This window comes from Agelaius tricolor, unplaced genomic scaffold, assembly GCF_023055355.1.
Source record: "Agelaius tricolor isolate 1412-34295 unplaced genomic scaffold, bAgeTri1.0.p SCAF_22, whole genome shotgun sequence".
Classification (NCBI taxonomy): Eukaryota; Metazoa; Chordata; class Aves; order Passeriformes; family Icteridae; genus Agelaius; species Agelaius tricolor.
Genome location: NW_027269282.1, coordinates 2,433,145 through 2,446,223, shown reverse-complemented (window position 1 = coordinate 2,446,223; position 13,079 = coordinate 2,433,145). Strand labels below are relative to the sequence as shown.

The window sequence follows — 13,079 nt, the reverse complement described above, 5'->3', positions numbered from 1 at the left end:
CCAGCAATCTGTTCTGGGTAATGGAAAATCTATCAAATATTCCTTATCTCCTTCCTCTTGGTCCCTTTTAATCCATTACACTGCTCTCTTCAGCTATGGTCAGCAGTCCTGCTCCCTGCCTTACTCCAAATCCAGATATACTGAAACCTGAGACTGCCCTTCCCTTTCTGCTCAGTTCCATCTCAGTGACAGATGTAATTGCATAACCTCTGCAGCTGCTTTTATGTGCCCCAGATTTTGCTTGCTTGCTTTTTAGTAACTTTGGTTTATATTATTAGCCGTCTAAGCTAAGACTTCCTACATTCTTTGTTTCTTCCCCTCCAGTTTTTCTTTACTTGGGCTGTTTTTCTCCATATAATTACTTTATAGGAGAAGAAGTAATTACTTGGATTCACTGTCTTTAAAAAGGTGTATCAAAGTGACTGTGCTTAGACAGAAAACTGGCCAGCTCTCTCCAGGCAGGCAGGAGAAATGAGCTCTGATATAACTGAGGAGGAAGGCACCTCTAGTGGATAAATGCCTTAGCCCCACAATTTAGAGCTTGCACAAGTTTCAGAGTGACTCCAACAGGCATTGACTTCCTGCAGCTGTCCAATCTCTGCTCCCCAACTTGGAAAGCACAGAAACACTGATGTAGGGAGCTTTGTGTATCAGCCCCTTGTCCCTCCCCATTTGAACAGGCCTGGAACAAGTCCACAAGCCAGGCAAACCTTGAAGTCTGCTCTGCTGTGGCAGGCCCAGGGGTGCTGAACACATCTTGCTAATAATGCTGCCTCTACTAATATAGCAGTAATGTTTTCATGTGTCTCTTTAAATAGTATGTTCCCTGAGAAAGACAGAAGTGTTTCCTCCCTGCACCTGAGCTTGCACAACATTTTTGTCTGGATGAAGGCAGACTGATTGTTACCCAGGCCTGTGTTTAGACCAACACATCTTGCAAGTCTTGGAAAACAATCAGAAATCAATCTAAAGAAACATTTAACAGCTACAGGAGCTAATAAAGTAAACATGCTAAAATAATCTCTGCAAAGATGTAGACACTTGTTAATAAGCAGCGTTTCTGGTGACTGTGGCATGACCGTCCAAGTCTGGGCAAAATTACAAAATTCAGTATTTTTAAGGAAAAAACCCTGGCTCATACAGAAGCATCATTGTGGTATAAAAGGGCTGTCACTGGGGATGGCTGTACGTTGTGAGGACATGATGTGGTGGATCTGTGTGACCCACTGTTTTCAAGGGGTGTTCCTGGATGGCTAAATCCTCCCAAATCCCAGTGTCAGAAGAAGCAAGCTGACTGCTCTGTATCAACACCTTGAGGCAGTTTCAACCCTTTCTGCCCCTCTCCACCCTGCAAGCCTTTAGATTCAGCATTTAATTTCCTCCTTTCTTGTATAGAAATCTCCTAACACAGGCAGCCTTATTGCAACTTAACTTCTCTCTCTGCTATATGCTATAGCAAGGTGTCCTGTGTGGTCTCCCTGTGTAGCATGTGTGTAACTGGCAGTCTAATGTCCTGTTGATTTGGGGAAAGTCACCAGGTTAAATCTGCTCATCTTTTGTCCCTCCATGGGCTTCCAAGAGGATCACTGATTTCCATGAGCCAAAACCACAGCTATCTAAAATTTTGAGATTTGGCTCATCTGAAAATTTGTGGTTGATTTTTGACCAACGTGGGATCAAAGGGGAAGTACAGAGCGCCAGAGACTACATGATGTACCTGTTCAACACCATTCACCACACCTCCACTTAGGGTGGTATGGAAAGGTTTGGGCCTTACAGCAAAGGAGAAATTGAGGAGAGTGGGCTGGATGTAAAAGTCTGGTCTAAGTCCCTGACAGATATAAAGGACAAAAAGTCAAAAGCCACTCTTTGGTGAAGTTACTTTTTTTTCTTGTCCAGTAATGATTTCCCAATCAAATAATTTTGCTGTGCCTGATTGCCAATAGAGCACAGTTCTAGAAGACAACTGTGCCTAATCTGGTATAAGAATACAATCCCTAAATAAGTGCACATATACAGAATTGAATTATTATTAATGATGTGATATCAAGGTTTATGAACAGCTTCCCAGCACCACTGGTAAAATGATTGTGTTTGCACTTAGCTATCACTCCCTCGCAATATGTATCATTGCTTTGCGGCAGCCCCTAGCAACCTTGCAGTAGTTGCCAAATTGGGATGGAAGCCCTTGAATGGAAAAGTGTTTGGCTGTGTTTCTGTGCCAGTCTAATGGTTCCAGTGTCTTTCACACCTGTGCAGGCAAAAGAAGAATCTGAGTAGAAATCTAAGTATGTGCTTCAGAAAACAAGTGGTGTCCTCTGTGCACAGCTGCTCTCACAGTGCCCTTTTCATAAGTGTCTTGTCTTTGTTTATACTTTAAGTATAAGTTATTGTTTGAGTATGTAACTAACACTCAGTCCTGGCTTGTTAGCTTCTTGAGCCTGATGAATAATTGCAAGGTTAGTTTTTTCCTGATATTGTAATCTGTATATTAGAAGTTTTGATCATGAGAACCAGCTGGGGCAATGAATGCAAGTCATGTCCTCAAAGCACATCAGACTTTTCACTTGGGTTCAGTTCCTGAGTGCTGCTCTTATGAGGGAACTTACATAAGAGTTTGTGGGTTTGTTTATAGTGTGATAATTTTTCTTAGAGAGGTTTAGAGGCCTTGGGTTTGATTTCATGTGCAATAGACTGAATTCCTCAAAGATCATGCAGCTGAATTAGGAGATACAACAGCAAGGATGATGTGTCCTGCCACTGCACTCTCCTTGGACAAGCTGTCTTAAGTTGTGCAGCTTGTTTTGGAGTGTGTGTATGTTTTTGGTTTTTTTTTAGTTATAATTACTGCTTTTTAAGAAATGCCAATAGCAAGAGTGGCAATTTGTGACAGTTCTGGATGGCTCACATTGCTCAAGCTCAAGAAGTTAACTTGTTCCACTGTACTGTATGAACTAAAACAAAACATCTGCATCCCACCTAACCCATTCCCACTAACAAGACCAGTGCTTGTAAATACCGTGTTTTGTTTTTATTCCTCACCCTCCCATCACTTTTTTTTTTTCTTCTTTTTTTTTCCCCTTTGTTTTGTTTCCATCCATGTTCCAAACTAGTTTCTAAGCGACGCAAGGCTCACCTGAGGCGCCTGGACCGGCGATGGACGCTGGGCGGGATAGTCAACAGGCAGCAGAGCCGAGGTGAATTCACAGCTTCCTCTGCCACCAGCCTCTCAGGGGCACCAAAAGCCACACTGCAGTTTCAGCAGCTGTGTGCCAGGACCTGCATCTTTGGCACTTTGGAGCTTTGGCCCCTCACTACCAGAGTGCAGATGTGGGTTTCGTACATGACAGCTTGAGCGTGGCTGGAGCCAGGATTAGGCACCCAGGAGCTGGAGGCTGGTCATCAAGGGCAGCTCTGCAGTCTGACTTTGTGCTGTTGGGGAAGCTCACATCTGTTGTGTTTTAACTTGGGCATATTTGTGCTCAGTTTTTTCTGCCTCAGTAAGGACAAGTGATACTTTCAGGGCTGTTAAAATGAGTTGAACGCCAAAAAGTCGTGGTTGGAGATGTGCACACTGGAAAAGTGTGTGGTGTGGAAAGATGAAAATCCAGTTGCATTCCCCTCTCTTCCTTGCAAGCAGTGCTTGGTACTAAAGAGAGTCTTGAGAACTTTTGGGAGTTTTTGGCATCATTCCTAGGTATTTAAAATGCCACCAGTAGCAGCATTTTAGTTGGTTTGGTTTGTTGTGTGTTCTTTCAGCTTTTGCTGGTCTAACAGTGAGTATGACAGGGTAGGGGGGAACACCTTGTGTTTGGGTGAAGTCTGAGGAGCCCTATAAGCAAAGTATTTCTTAAGGGCAGGTGAATCATCTTTCCCAGACCAAAGGTATCCCTAGCTATCTCCTGCTCTACTTGGAAAATCATCCAGATGTGTTCATTGCCCTTGGGAAAGGAAAGGTGGGACAAAGCACCATTTGCACCTCTGGAACTTTCAGACAACCTTACTGAGGGAATGGATCTGAATGCAAGCACAAGAGATGATTCCCAGTTAATGGAAAGGTGCCCTTTTCTATTAAGGAATGTACTTTTAAAGTGGCAAATTTACCTTCTGGATTTGATGATAATGCTATGTGCAGACTCCTGTCTCAAGCACACCCAGCTTTTCAGCTTTTCAGTGACCCTTTAACTTTGTTTCAAATTATTATTGAGGAACAAAACCAACAATAGCTGTTCTACCTGCCATAGCTTGACCTTGCAGAAACTGAAACTACCTTCAGAAGACAAGGTCTTGCTTCTCAGCCACCAAATGCACCCTGAAGGCACCAAAAAATCCTCATAAGCACACATGCTGTCTTGAGAGGGAAGAAAAAGTGTGCTTATTTCTGTGCCCCAGCTGTTTGGGAGCTACTGACTTTGCTTTGTCAAACTCTGCTAGATGCTTCCTGGCAATTTAACTGGGAGAATTTATGGGAATCAGGTTTCTAAACAATTTATTTACTGGTGAAAACAAATGCATTCTTTTATATTTGTACAATATTTCAAACAAAACTTCATGAAATATTAAGACTTCATAACCAATCCCTTAGCAGCCAGCTGGTAAGACTCAAGGACCTAAGTTGCATTCCCAGCTTTTCCCTTTTGGATTCTGATGCCCACCATGTGTGCATCTTCTCCAGACCTGCCCTCTGACCACTGTCAGTGTCCTCCCTGGCAGTCGTCCCCAGTACAGGCTGCCCTCATCTCTTGAATGTTTGCTTTTTTCTTGCTTCATTACAGTTTCTTCCCTATTAGGCCCAAGCAGGGCTGGGGTTTTGAGGGTGTTGGAGAATATGTGCTTTATCTCAGACTGAATCTTGGCACTTGGACTTGGCACAGACTTCAGCAATCTGTGATTTTGTCCAAGGTTTGGGGCACCCTCTGTGGCTGGGCTGCTTCTATAAGGTCTCTCCAATGCATTTCAGCCACAGCTAGCCAGGCTGGCTAAAAATAAGCTGTTTATTGTCATCAGAAATGATAGCTTAGGGAATCCTTACAAGAGCAGGCTTATTGGAAATAAAGTGACTTGAATAAATGGGCACAAGTTGGAGACAGTGGCTTCATGATCTGGCAGAACTGCAGCCTGTACAGACATCTACGCCTTCCAAACTGCAGTTGTTGAAAGTATGAGTCTCTCTGGGTGTCCAGCCTGCTGTTCTCTAACAAAACACAGTTTATATGAGGTCAGGAGAGATTTTCTCCCATCTTCCCCTCCCATCCCAGCCCAGAAGACTTCTAACAAGGCCAAATTTGGGTGAATTTGCACTGAAATGACACAATGCACAAAGTGTATATATACACTCCCCTGCCAACCTTCAAGTCCTTGCTCCAAAGCACAGAAGAACTCAAGTTGTTCAAACAGGAGGTTGCCAGAATTGTTCAACACAAGCAGAACAGCTTCCCCTTCCCCACTTGGCCTCTTCCTTGGAAACAAACTCAATTAAACATTTTGGCTGAAATTCTTCCCACCCAGCAATATTCTGCTTGAAATAGTCCCTGCTGTTGGAAGGGTTAGCTCCAGGAGTTCACTGGAGTTTAAAAGCAAGCTGTAAAGGATGCCTCCCTTGTATTTGTGCTTGGGTACCACTAATAAGCATTTTTATCAGTTAGGCTTGTGATAGAATCACTTTAAGGCCAGAATCAAAGGAATTAAGCATTGCTTCTGAAGGGCAGAATTTTCTAAGTGACTTGAATATTAAAAACACTGAGAAAGCTGGAGTGCAGAAGGGAAGAGTGTTTGCTTCCCTGTTAGACTGTGCCTGATGGGGGAAAATTATTTGGGGTAGCATACGGCTTATTTATTTCTAACCTTTCCAAAGCCATTTGAAGAGGGTAGGCATCTCTGACCTCCAGATATTTGGAAGCAATGTTACTGGGTCTGTGAATAAGAAATATGAAAGACAAATTGTTGAATATCATGGTAGTGCTCCTTTTTTAAACCTGAAAAAAAATCTGCAAAGGGAACAGCTGTAGTCTGTTTCTACAAAGAGAAACAGATGACTTTTGTTGCTGAACTTTTCTCTTTAAAATGGTCTGTGGTGTGCCCAGATCTAAGAGATTACGTTGGTTTGTGTTTCTTATGTAGCTGCAAAGCTTGCGGTTTTTTTAATGTTAAATGTGGTACATTTTCTAAACTTTTTCCTGTACATTCTGAAACTCCTGTAATACAAATATGGGTTGTGAGGAGAAGCCTGAAAGTTTGTAGTTTTCCTCAGACTTGACACTCATTAGACCTGCAAGCTGCAGAGTTCATGTTTTGTACAGGGTTAAATAGTAGGTCTACACATGCAGTTATTTGGAACTTCCCCTGGAAGGGAATTTAGGATTATTTACAGGCTTATTTTAATGAAAAGTCATTTGTGCTTTTACAGTTTGATTGGCAAAATTGGGATGTTACATGCCTGTCTTCTATGCCAGATATTTGACCTAAGTTATTGCTGCTTTGGTTTTGTGCCCAGTGCTTTCAACTGGAGCTGTTACAATGCAGGAAAGCACTTTAAAGTTATTCATACCAACAATATAGTGACAAATGGGCTGGATTTCTGCCAAATGAGCCAATTATTTAGGAGTAGCTTCTAGCACAAGGACTAAGCTATTCATTGGAAGAGTTGAAGTTAGAACTTCCCACTGCTTGCCTGTCTTAGGGAGTGAGGGAGCTTGATGGGCAAAGGTGGTGTGTAGAGGGAAGGCAGCTGTGTAACCCAGTGGTCTTGATACTTGAACCTCATCCTGAGTTGGTTTTAATAGTGGAACCCCATGTCCTAGCCCAGGTGGGTGGTTCTTCAGCCAGTTTTGTATCTGTGGAAAGAGCACTTGGTCAGTACTGGTAATCCAGCCTGGCTGCTGTGCCTGTGCACTCTTACACTTTCCTGCATGTCACCAGAGCTGCTCTGCCCTCTTTGGCAGCCCCCTCCATGAGACTTCTCCCCCTGTTTTCACTCTTTCCTGCTTGTGACTGATGGTGATGAAATGTTTGTCATTCACAGCAGAAGACTGTGAGTGACTGCTGTGCTAAATCAAACCAGCACAGAGCAGCTTCAGACTTAGTTTGTTCTCCCCTTTGGTTGGGTTTTTTGGGGGTTTTTTTGTTTGTTTGTTTGTTTGGGTTTTCTTTTGCTCTGTTCTCCAAGGAAAGTAGTAAATGCTTATTGGTCCTTGCTTGGTTGAAGTAAGAGCATGCACAATACAAAGCTGTTTAGAAGAAATGTCATTATTGTTCTTTTCTATCTGTTGGCACAAGTTTTTCTATTATTTAAAACAAAAAGCAGGGGAGGGAAGAGGGACAAAGGCTGAAGAGCTTCTGTCTGCAGATGAACTCATTTGATAACTGTGGACAGTCATTCTCTCTCTGCATATTTAGGCAAGTAAAACAAAGCCCATGTTGAATTAATGCATTGCTTCTGGAACAGAGAGACTTTTTCCAGAAGCAGGTCTGACAAAGGGGGGGTGGAGCGGAGGAGTGGGGGAGGGCAGACACAGACTGCTGACAGAGGGGAAAGTATTTTGAAAGAAAATTCTTCTGTGGTTTGGAAGATGTAGGTTTGGGGCTGTTGCATTTTGCTGAGAAATCATTAATTGGCTTATTTCTAGCCCAGTTCCCCCCTATCCCTTCCCCTACCAGCATATCACACCAGGAGGGGGTCACAGAAAGTTGGGGGCATGTACAAGCAGCAGCTGAGCAAAGGAAATGATTCCCTTATTTGGTTGGCTCCTGGAGCACTGCTGATAGCTTCCACGCTTATTAATGGAGGCAGAAAAGAGAAAACTTACAAAATAGAGGTGAAGGAGAGGAATGTGAAATGGGGCTCTCAGAACTTGGAAGCAGAAATGTCTGAGCACTGGCTGTTTGCCTGGGAAAGATGAGGCTGATTGTGCAGGGCTGGAAACGTGCGTGGTATTTTAGCTGCTTCAAGGCAAGGCTCCTGTCCCAAAGAGTTTACAGCCTAAACAAAGAGAGGGAGATCTGTGCATCAAAGGAACGTGGGCAAGTGGCAATTTGGCATGAATCTTACTGCAACCAAAGGGGTTTTCACAGTGTAAAATGATCCTTCTTCAGTATTTTTAAAAGCTTTTAGAGAAGGACTAAAACTAAGCTTGTTTGGGAAGGCAGGAAATAGGGTAGGTAAGGCTTTTTTTAGGAAGGATTTGAGAGCTTCAGGTTATTTGATACCATCGAGGAAGGAGCCTGCTCAGGTTGATGAGGCATCATATGAAAGGCATGAGGCTGAGTGGGAAAAGATCACAGAATTTGAAGGAATGGGAAATCCACATGAAGGTGTGAGTGTGTGTAGTAGGGCATTAAAGCAAGGCACAGCACACAGGCTTGAAAATTCAATATGGAACAACTGAATTGGGAATGCACTTGGTAGGAGTCTGGTTGAAATGCCAGAGAAGTGCTGTGCCAAGAGCCTTCTGCAAGAGCAGTGTGTGTGGAAAGGAAGGGAGCAAAGCAGGCAGGAGGTGGCTGTAGTGGCTGTGCAAGAGTCACTGAAGGGCCAGTGAGGAGCAGCAATGGTGGAGAGCTTTGAAAATGTCAGGGCAAGTCTGTCACCTCAGTGATAGACTAGGAGGAGTCTGAAATAACAGTGCCAAGGGAACTGGCAAGATAGAATGAGGAAGATTTTGAAAGAGCTACTGAAGCTCTGCGTTACAACTCGAGCTGTAAAACCATAGGTCTGCTTTCCTTGACCTGACATTAAGTATAAATCCAGACAGGCAGAGGAGGGACCAGGTTGCCATTTCAAGACACCTCATAACTTCCATGTGCTCAGTCACACATGCAAAATATGGAATTCTGGTTTGACAGATGGGATTGGAGGAGCCTCACAAGCTCTGTCAGGTTCAGTGTCTTGCTTTGTCAGCCAAGTCAGTACAATTTCTTCAGGAGGGAATGGAGCTTCATCTTAGCTGTCCTGAGGTTTTTCCTGTGGGACAGGTGTCCTAACAGGTCACCTTGTATGGAAAATGCCATAACCAATGCTTAAAAATTCTTCTGAGGTTCCCCTTTTCTACTTGACAGAAATACATCAGGTGAAACAAAAGAAAACTTACTCAGAAATAGGTTGTTTAAAGGGATTGTGTTGGAATGTACCCAATTGCTCATCATGTGCAAGCTGCAATTCTACACAAAAAGGGAGAAAAAAAAGCACAGTTGTCAAGGTCTGCAATTATCCAAAAATAATTGCCATTGACATTAAGTCTTCCTAAAATTTAAGAAGTCAGATGTCTCATCCCTCATTTTTCTGCAGCCAGTATGTTGTATCACAGCCAGTGAACAGGCTGGGCAAGACAGAAGTAGTATTTCAGTCCTCATTACACTGTGACTGCAGAGGTGACCTCTTGCTACATGATGAGCATTGCCAAGGTGGCTACAGGTCATCTTGCTCTGCTGTAAATCATATGATGGTTTAATAGCTGTATTATAAATTTGTTTTATGTGAAAAGTTGCACTTCATTTATCTTCATCTTAAAATGGGTGGGACAAGAAACATGGGTGTGCTTAAACTAGCCAGGTTTTAGATCAAGTTTTGTATGAGTTGTTTTGACTCTGCTCTGTATTCAAAAACTGGTTTTAAAGTGTCTTTTTAGTTTTAGAGCTATTGTTGTTTATCTGTAGAAGAGGCCTCAGCTTGGCAAAACACCATGGTGCTGCTGGAGAAACATAAAATGGTTGTGTTCTTGTTTTGGTGGCAGTTTCTGTTTTCTTTCCTTTTTCCTTTTTTTCTCCTCTTCTAGTGGTCACAGAAGGACATTAGATGTCAAAAACTTGTAAAAAAGTGATCCATAACACTCAAACACCTGTGAATTCCTTGTACCAGGTCTGTTGTGTACATCTGTACAGACCATGTAGTGTATGTGGCTGTCATGCAGGGCACTGTGCAGCTCAGATCCTTTGTCCTGTATATGTGCACACCTTCCAGCTGGACAGCCCTACCTGTGCTGCATTTTCTGGGGGAAAAATCTTTGTTGCTAACTTGTTGCTCTCTTGAAAAAGCCCTCTCTGTAGTACTGTGGGCTGTTCCAAGGACACAGATATTGTTCTCTGCTGTGCATGCTGTTTTCCCAGTGATCCACCAAGATCTGTCCCTATATTTTGGTCCCAGTTCTCTAGTGTGTTTGTTTAGGAGACTTTAGGTAGAACCAGAGCAACATAAAAGCCTGCCTTCTTTTGGGAAGGAGGAAAGGGAAGAGGAGAAAGGTACACTGATAGGGAACTGAGGCTTGGGAATAAGTAGTGGACTGAGCACTGGGTTGCCACAGTGTCTGGGAGGGCTGGGCAGAGCACAGCTACAGCAGCAAGGTATGAGCTGGGTGGTTGAAATAGTGCAAAAATTCTGGTTGTGTGTATTTTAAATAGTGTCTCTGTCTGGGGAGGAGAGAGAATGACACACAGTAATCCTATCCTTCCGACCTAAGTAGGTTGCAGTTGGGTAATGCATGATGTGACAGATGTGTATTGTAGCTCTTTGCCAAGCGGGCTTTGCCTCTTCATGCATGCCTTGTTTGGATTTACTGGGGCAGCTCAAAATTCAGAGAGGAACCTCTTCAGCTCAGCTGGGAAAAGTGTCTTGGGCCTGCAAATTAGTGATAAAGGAATGGAGGTGAAGTTGGCAATTAATAGATCTCTGGATGTCACTCACTAAGAGCAGAGCTGCCTTCTTGCCATTTTTAGCTCAAAGGGGGTAGGACTTTGATCCCATTGTTTCTGAATCCAGCCTTTTAGCTGGTGTGTGTGCTTTGTAGCATGTAGTAAAGTTTATTCTGCCCACTAGACCTCAACACTGAGGTTGATGTAACAGAAGCTGCAGCTGGGGAATACGAATTATCCTTTTGTTTGTCTTTTTCCCTGGTAATTCTTAAGTCAAAACTTAATGAACCAAAATTATATGCTTTTGTATTCTCTGTAGATCTGGGCCTTTAACTTCAATGGTAGGTCTGGGATGGTTCACTGACTTCTGTTTTATACTCTTGCCTGTCACAGAAGCTGAATGAAGCCAGCATGATATATCAGATTTGTCAGTGTAACTCAGAGCGGTGTCATTCTGCCGTCTGACGCTCTGCTCATTCTCTCATGAAACCATTTATCTGAGTTAAGTCTCTACAGTAACTTTACATATCAGTCATGAAGTGTCAAATATCTTTTCTAAAGACTTTTGAATAATAATCTGATATGTTGAATGCTATTATCAGTCCTCTTCAGTGACACATCCACTGAGAGCTCCCCTGCTCCCTTCAGCAAATCTTGGTTTATACAAAGTGTCCACCGGCTCGAGATAATCTTTGAGAAACAAAACAGAATTTACACTTTGATTACAAGGGGGCCCATATCTCCAGTTTGTTTAAGTTACAAACCTCATGTATGTTTGTAGTACCTCCTGCAGCATTGACAGAAACCAAATGTGTGTAATCTTGGAAATGTAATTTTTGCTGTCAAAGTAGTTTGCAAGGGGAAATTGTAATGGTGACTTCCTGGCTTTTATCTGTAGGCTTAAAAATAGAGGTGGTAAACAAAAACATCATGGGACCTTCTTTTCTAGACTTGATTTTTAACACTTTTAATTATCTTGCTTCATGGGAGATCCTTTTTTTCTCTCTTCCCTCCCTATTTCCATGCACTCTTTTTTTTTTATTATGTCTTCTGTATAGGGAGGAGTCACCTAAAGGGCTTTATTCTCAAAAAGCAGTAGTCTTGAATTGACAGCCACAGGACTGAAGATGTAAGCAGTGAGGGTGCTCCTGGACAGAATGAGACAGTGGCAGTTCAGAAGAGCCTTTCTGTTTCTCCTGAGTGATCAGCCTCCAATGCTGCTGGTGTTGATGGGTGACCACTGTCTCAAGTTCCAAGCCTCAGTTCCTCACACAGAGGCTTGGAAAGTTGTGTAGGAAGCTAGGAATGAGCACCCTGTGCATGGTTATCTGCAGAAGAAGGGAAGCCACATCCCTGAGGAGTGGGACCATTCTGCCCAGCAAGAGGAGCTGAATAGCTGGCTTTAGCTGAAGCAGAGCCTGGTGTCTGTGTAGAGGAAAAATAGAATAAACACAGCAATTTCTGTGGGAGTTCTAGTGGCAAGGGTGACCTCTGACAGCCTGGGTTATAAAGCAGCTTTGGTGTGGGGTAAAGAAAAAAGAGGGCCTTCTTCCAAGACAGCAAATATATGCTTAGCTCAGTATTACTGTCCTAGAAACGTCCCTGGAAGTGTCTGAAGCAATGTGTGTCTGGACAGAGGAGCTCTGAACTTTCCCTTGGCCCTTAGAGGGACACAGTCTAGCTGCCATGGGGTCTTCTGCAGTTCAGTTTAGTGCTTTGCTTGCAGTGGAAACCAGAAATGGAGCTCCTTCTGCAGCAGACTTGAAAATAGAGGAAAAATTAGTCCAGTTCTACCACTCAGAGCAGAAACCTAGCTAGGAAAACTGTCCTGTCCTGTGACTTGGAGGCTGGGATTTCATTTGCTAGGTTTCATTTTTCAGGCCCCATCTTGTAGTAGAATATTTCTGTGGGGAAGGTGTCATTAAGCTGATGGTGCTAATTACAAACTAGCTGGAGTTTCTTACCAGTGGTAAGCCAGTTAAGCAGCCCTCCTAGGGGAGAGCAGCAGAGAGTCTTTTCCTCTTGGTTACAGAGGTTTTGACAGATTTTGCCCCATCAGAATTAGAAGGATCCAAATGTGACCAGTCAAGGGAACTTGACTTCAGAGATGTAGCTTTGCTGAATTCACTGCTATCAGATGCTCTGTCAACATTATTTTCCCTTTTCTGAGGTATTATTTCTTACTCCATCTCAGTAAGGGCTTTGGTTTATTTTTCATTAGTTTCCATGCTTCACCCAGCAACAAAATACAGCTGAGCCACAAAACCAAACAGCTGCTTGGATCTGTTTTACTCTCTTAAAGAGTGCTTGCTTCAAGCTGCTGCAGCCTTTTCATGGCTCCTCTGTTCAGCAGTGATCAGGAGTTTTGGATTCACTTTATTTCCTGCCCATTCCTCTGCACTGACAGCCCTCCATTTATTCTTTCCTTGCCTTGTTGTGACTGCTGGTAGGAAGTG

General features: G+C 43.2%; 1 protein-coding gene across 7 annotated transcripts in view; it reads left to right on the top strand.

The window, feature by feature from the left end:
* The window catches only part of SH3PXD2A (SH3 and PX domains 2A), a 245,823-nt gene that overhangs the window by 208,819 nt on the left and 23,925 nt on the right, over positions 1–13,079 (top strand). For 5 of the 7 annotated variants that reach the window (XM_071446391.1, XM_071446390.1, XM_071446389.1 and 2 more), the window contains one exon: positions 3,114–3,197. The exons of the other annotated variants lie outside the window; for them this stretch is intronic. In XM_071446391.1, coding sequence (XP_071302492.1) covers positions 3,114–3,197 — 84 coding nt within the window. The remainder of the gene's footprint in view (positions 1–3,113; positions 3,198–13,079) is intronic. 7 annotated transcript variants of the gene reach the window in all.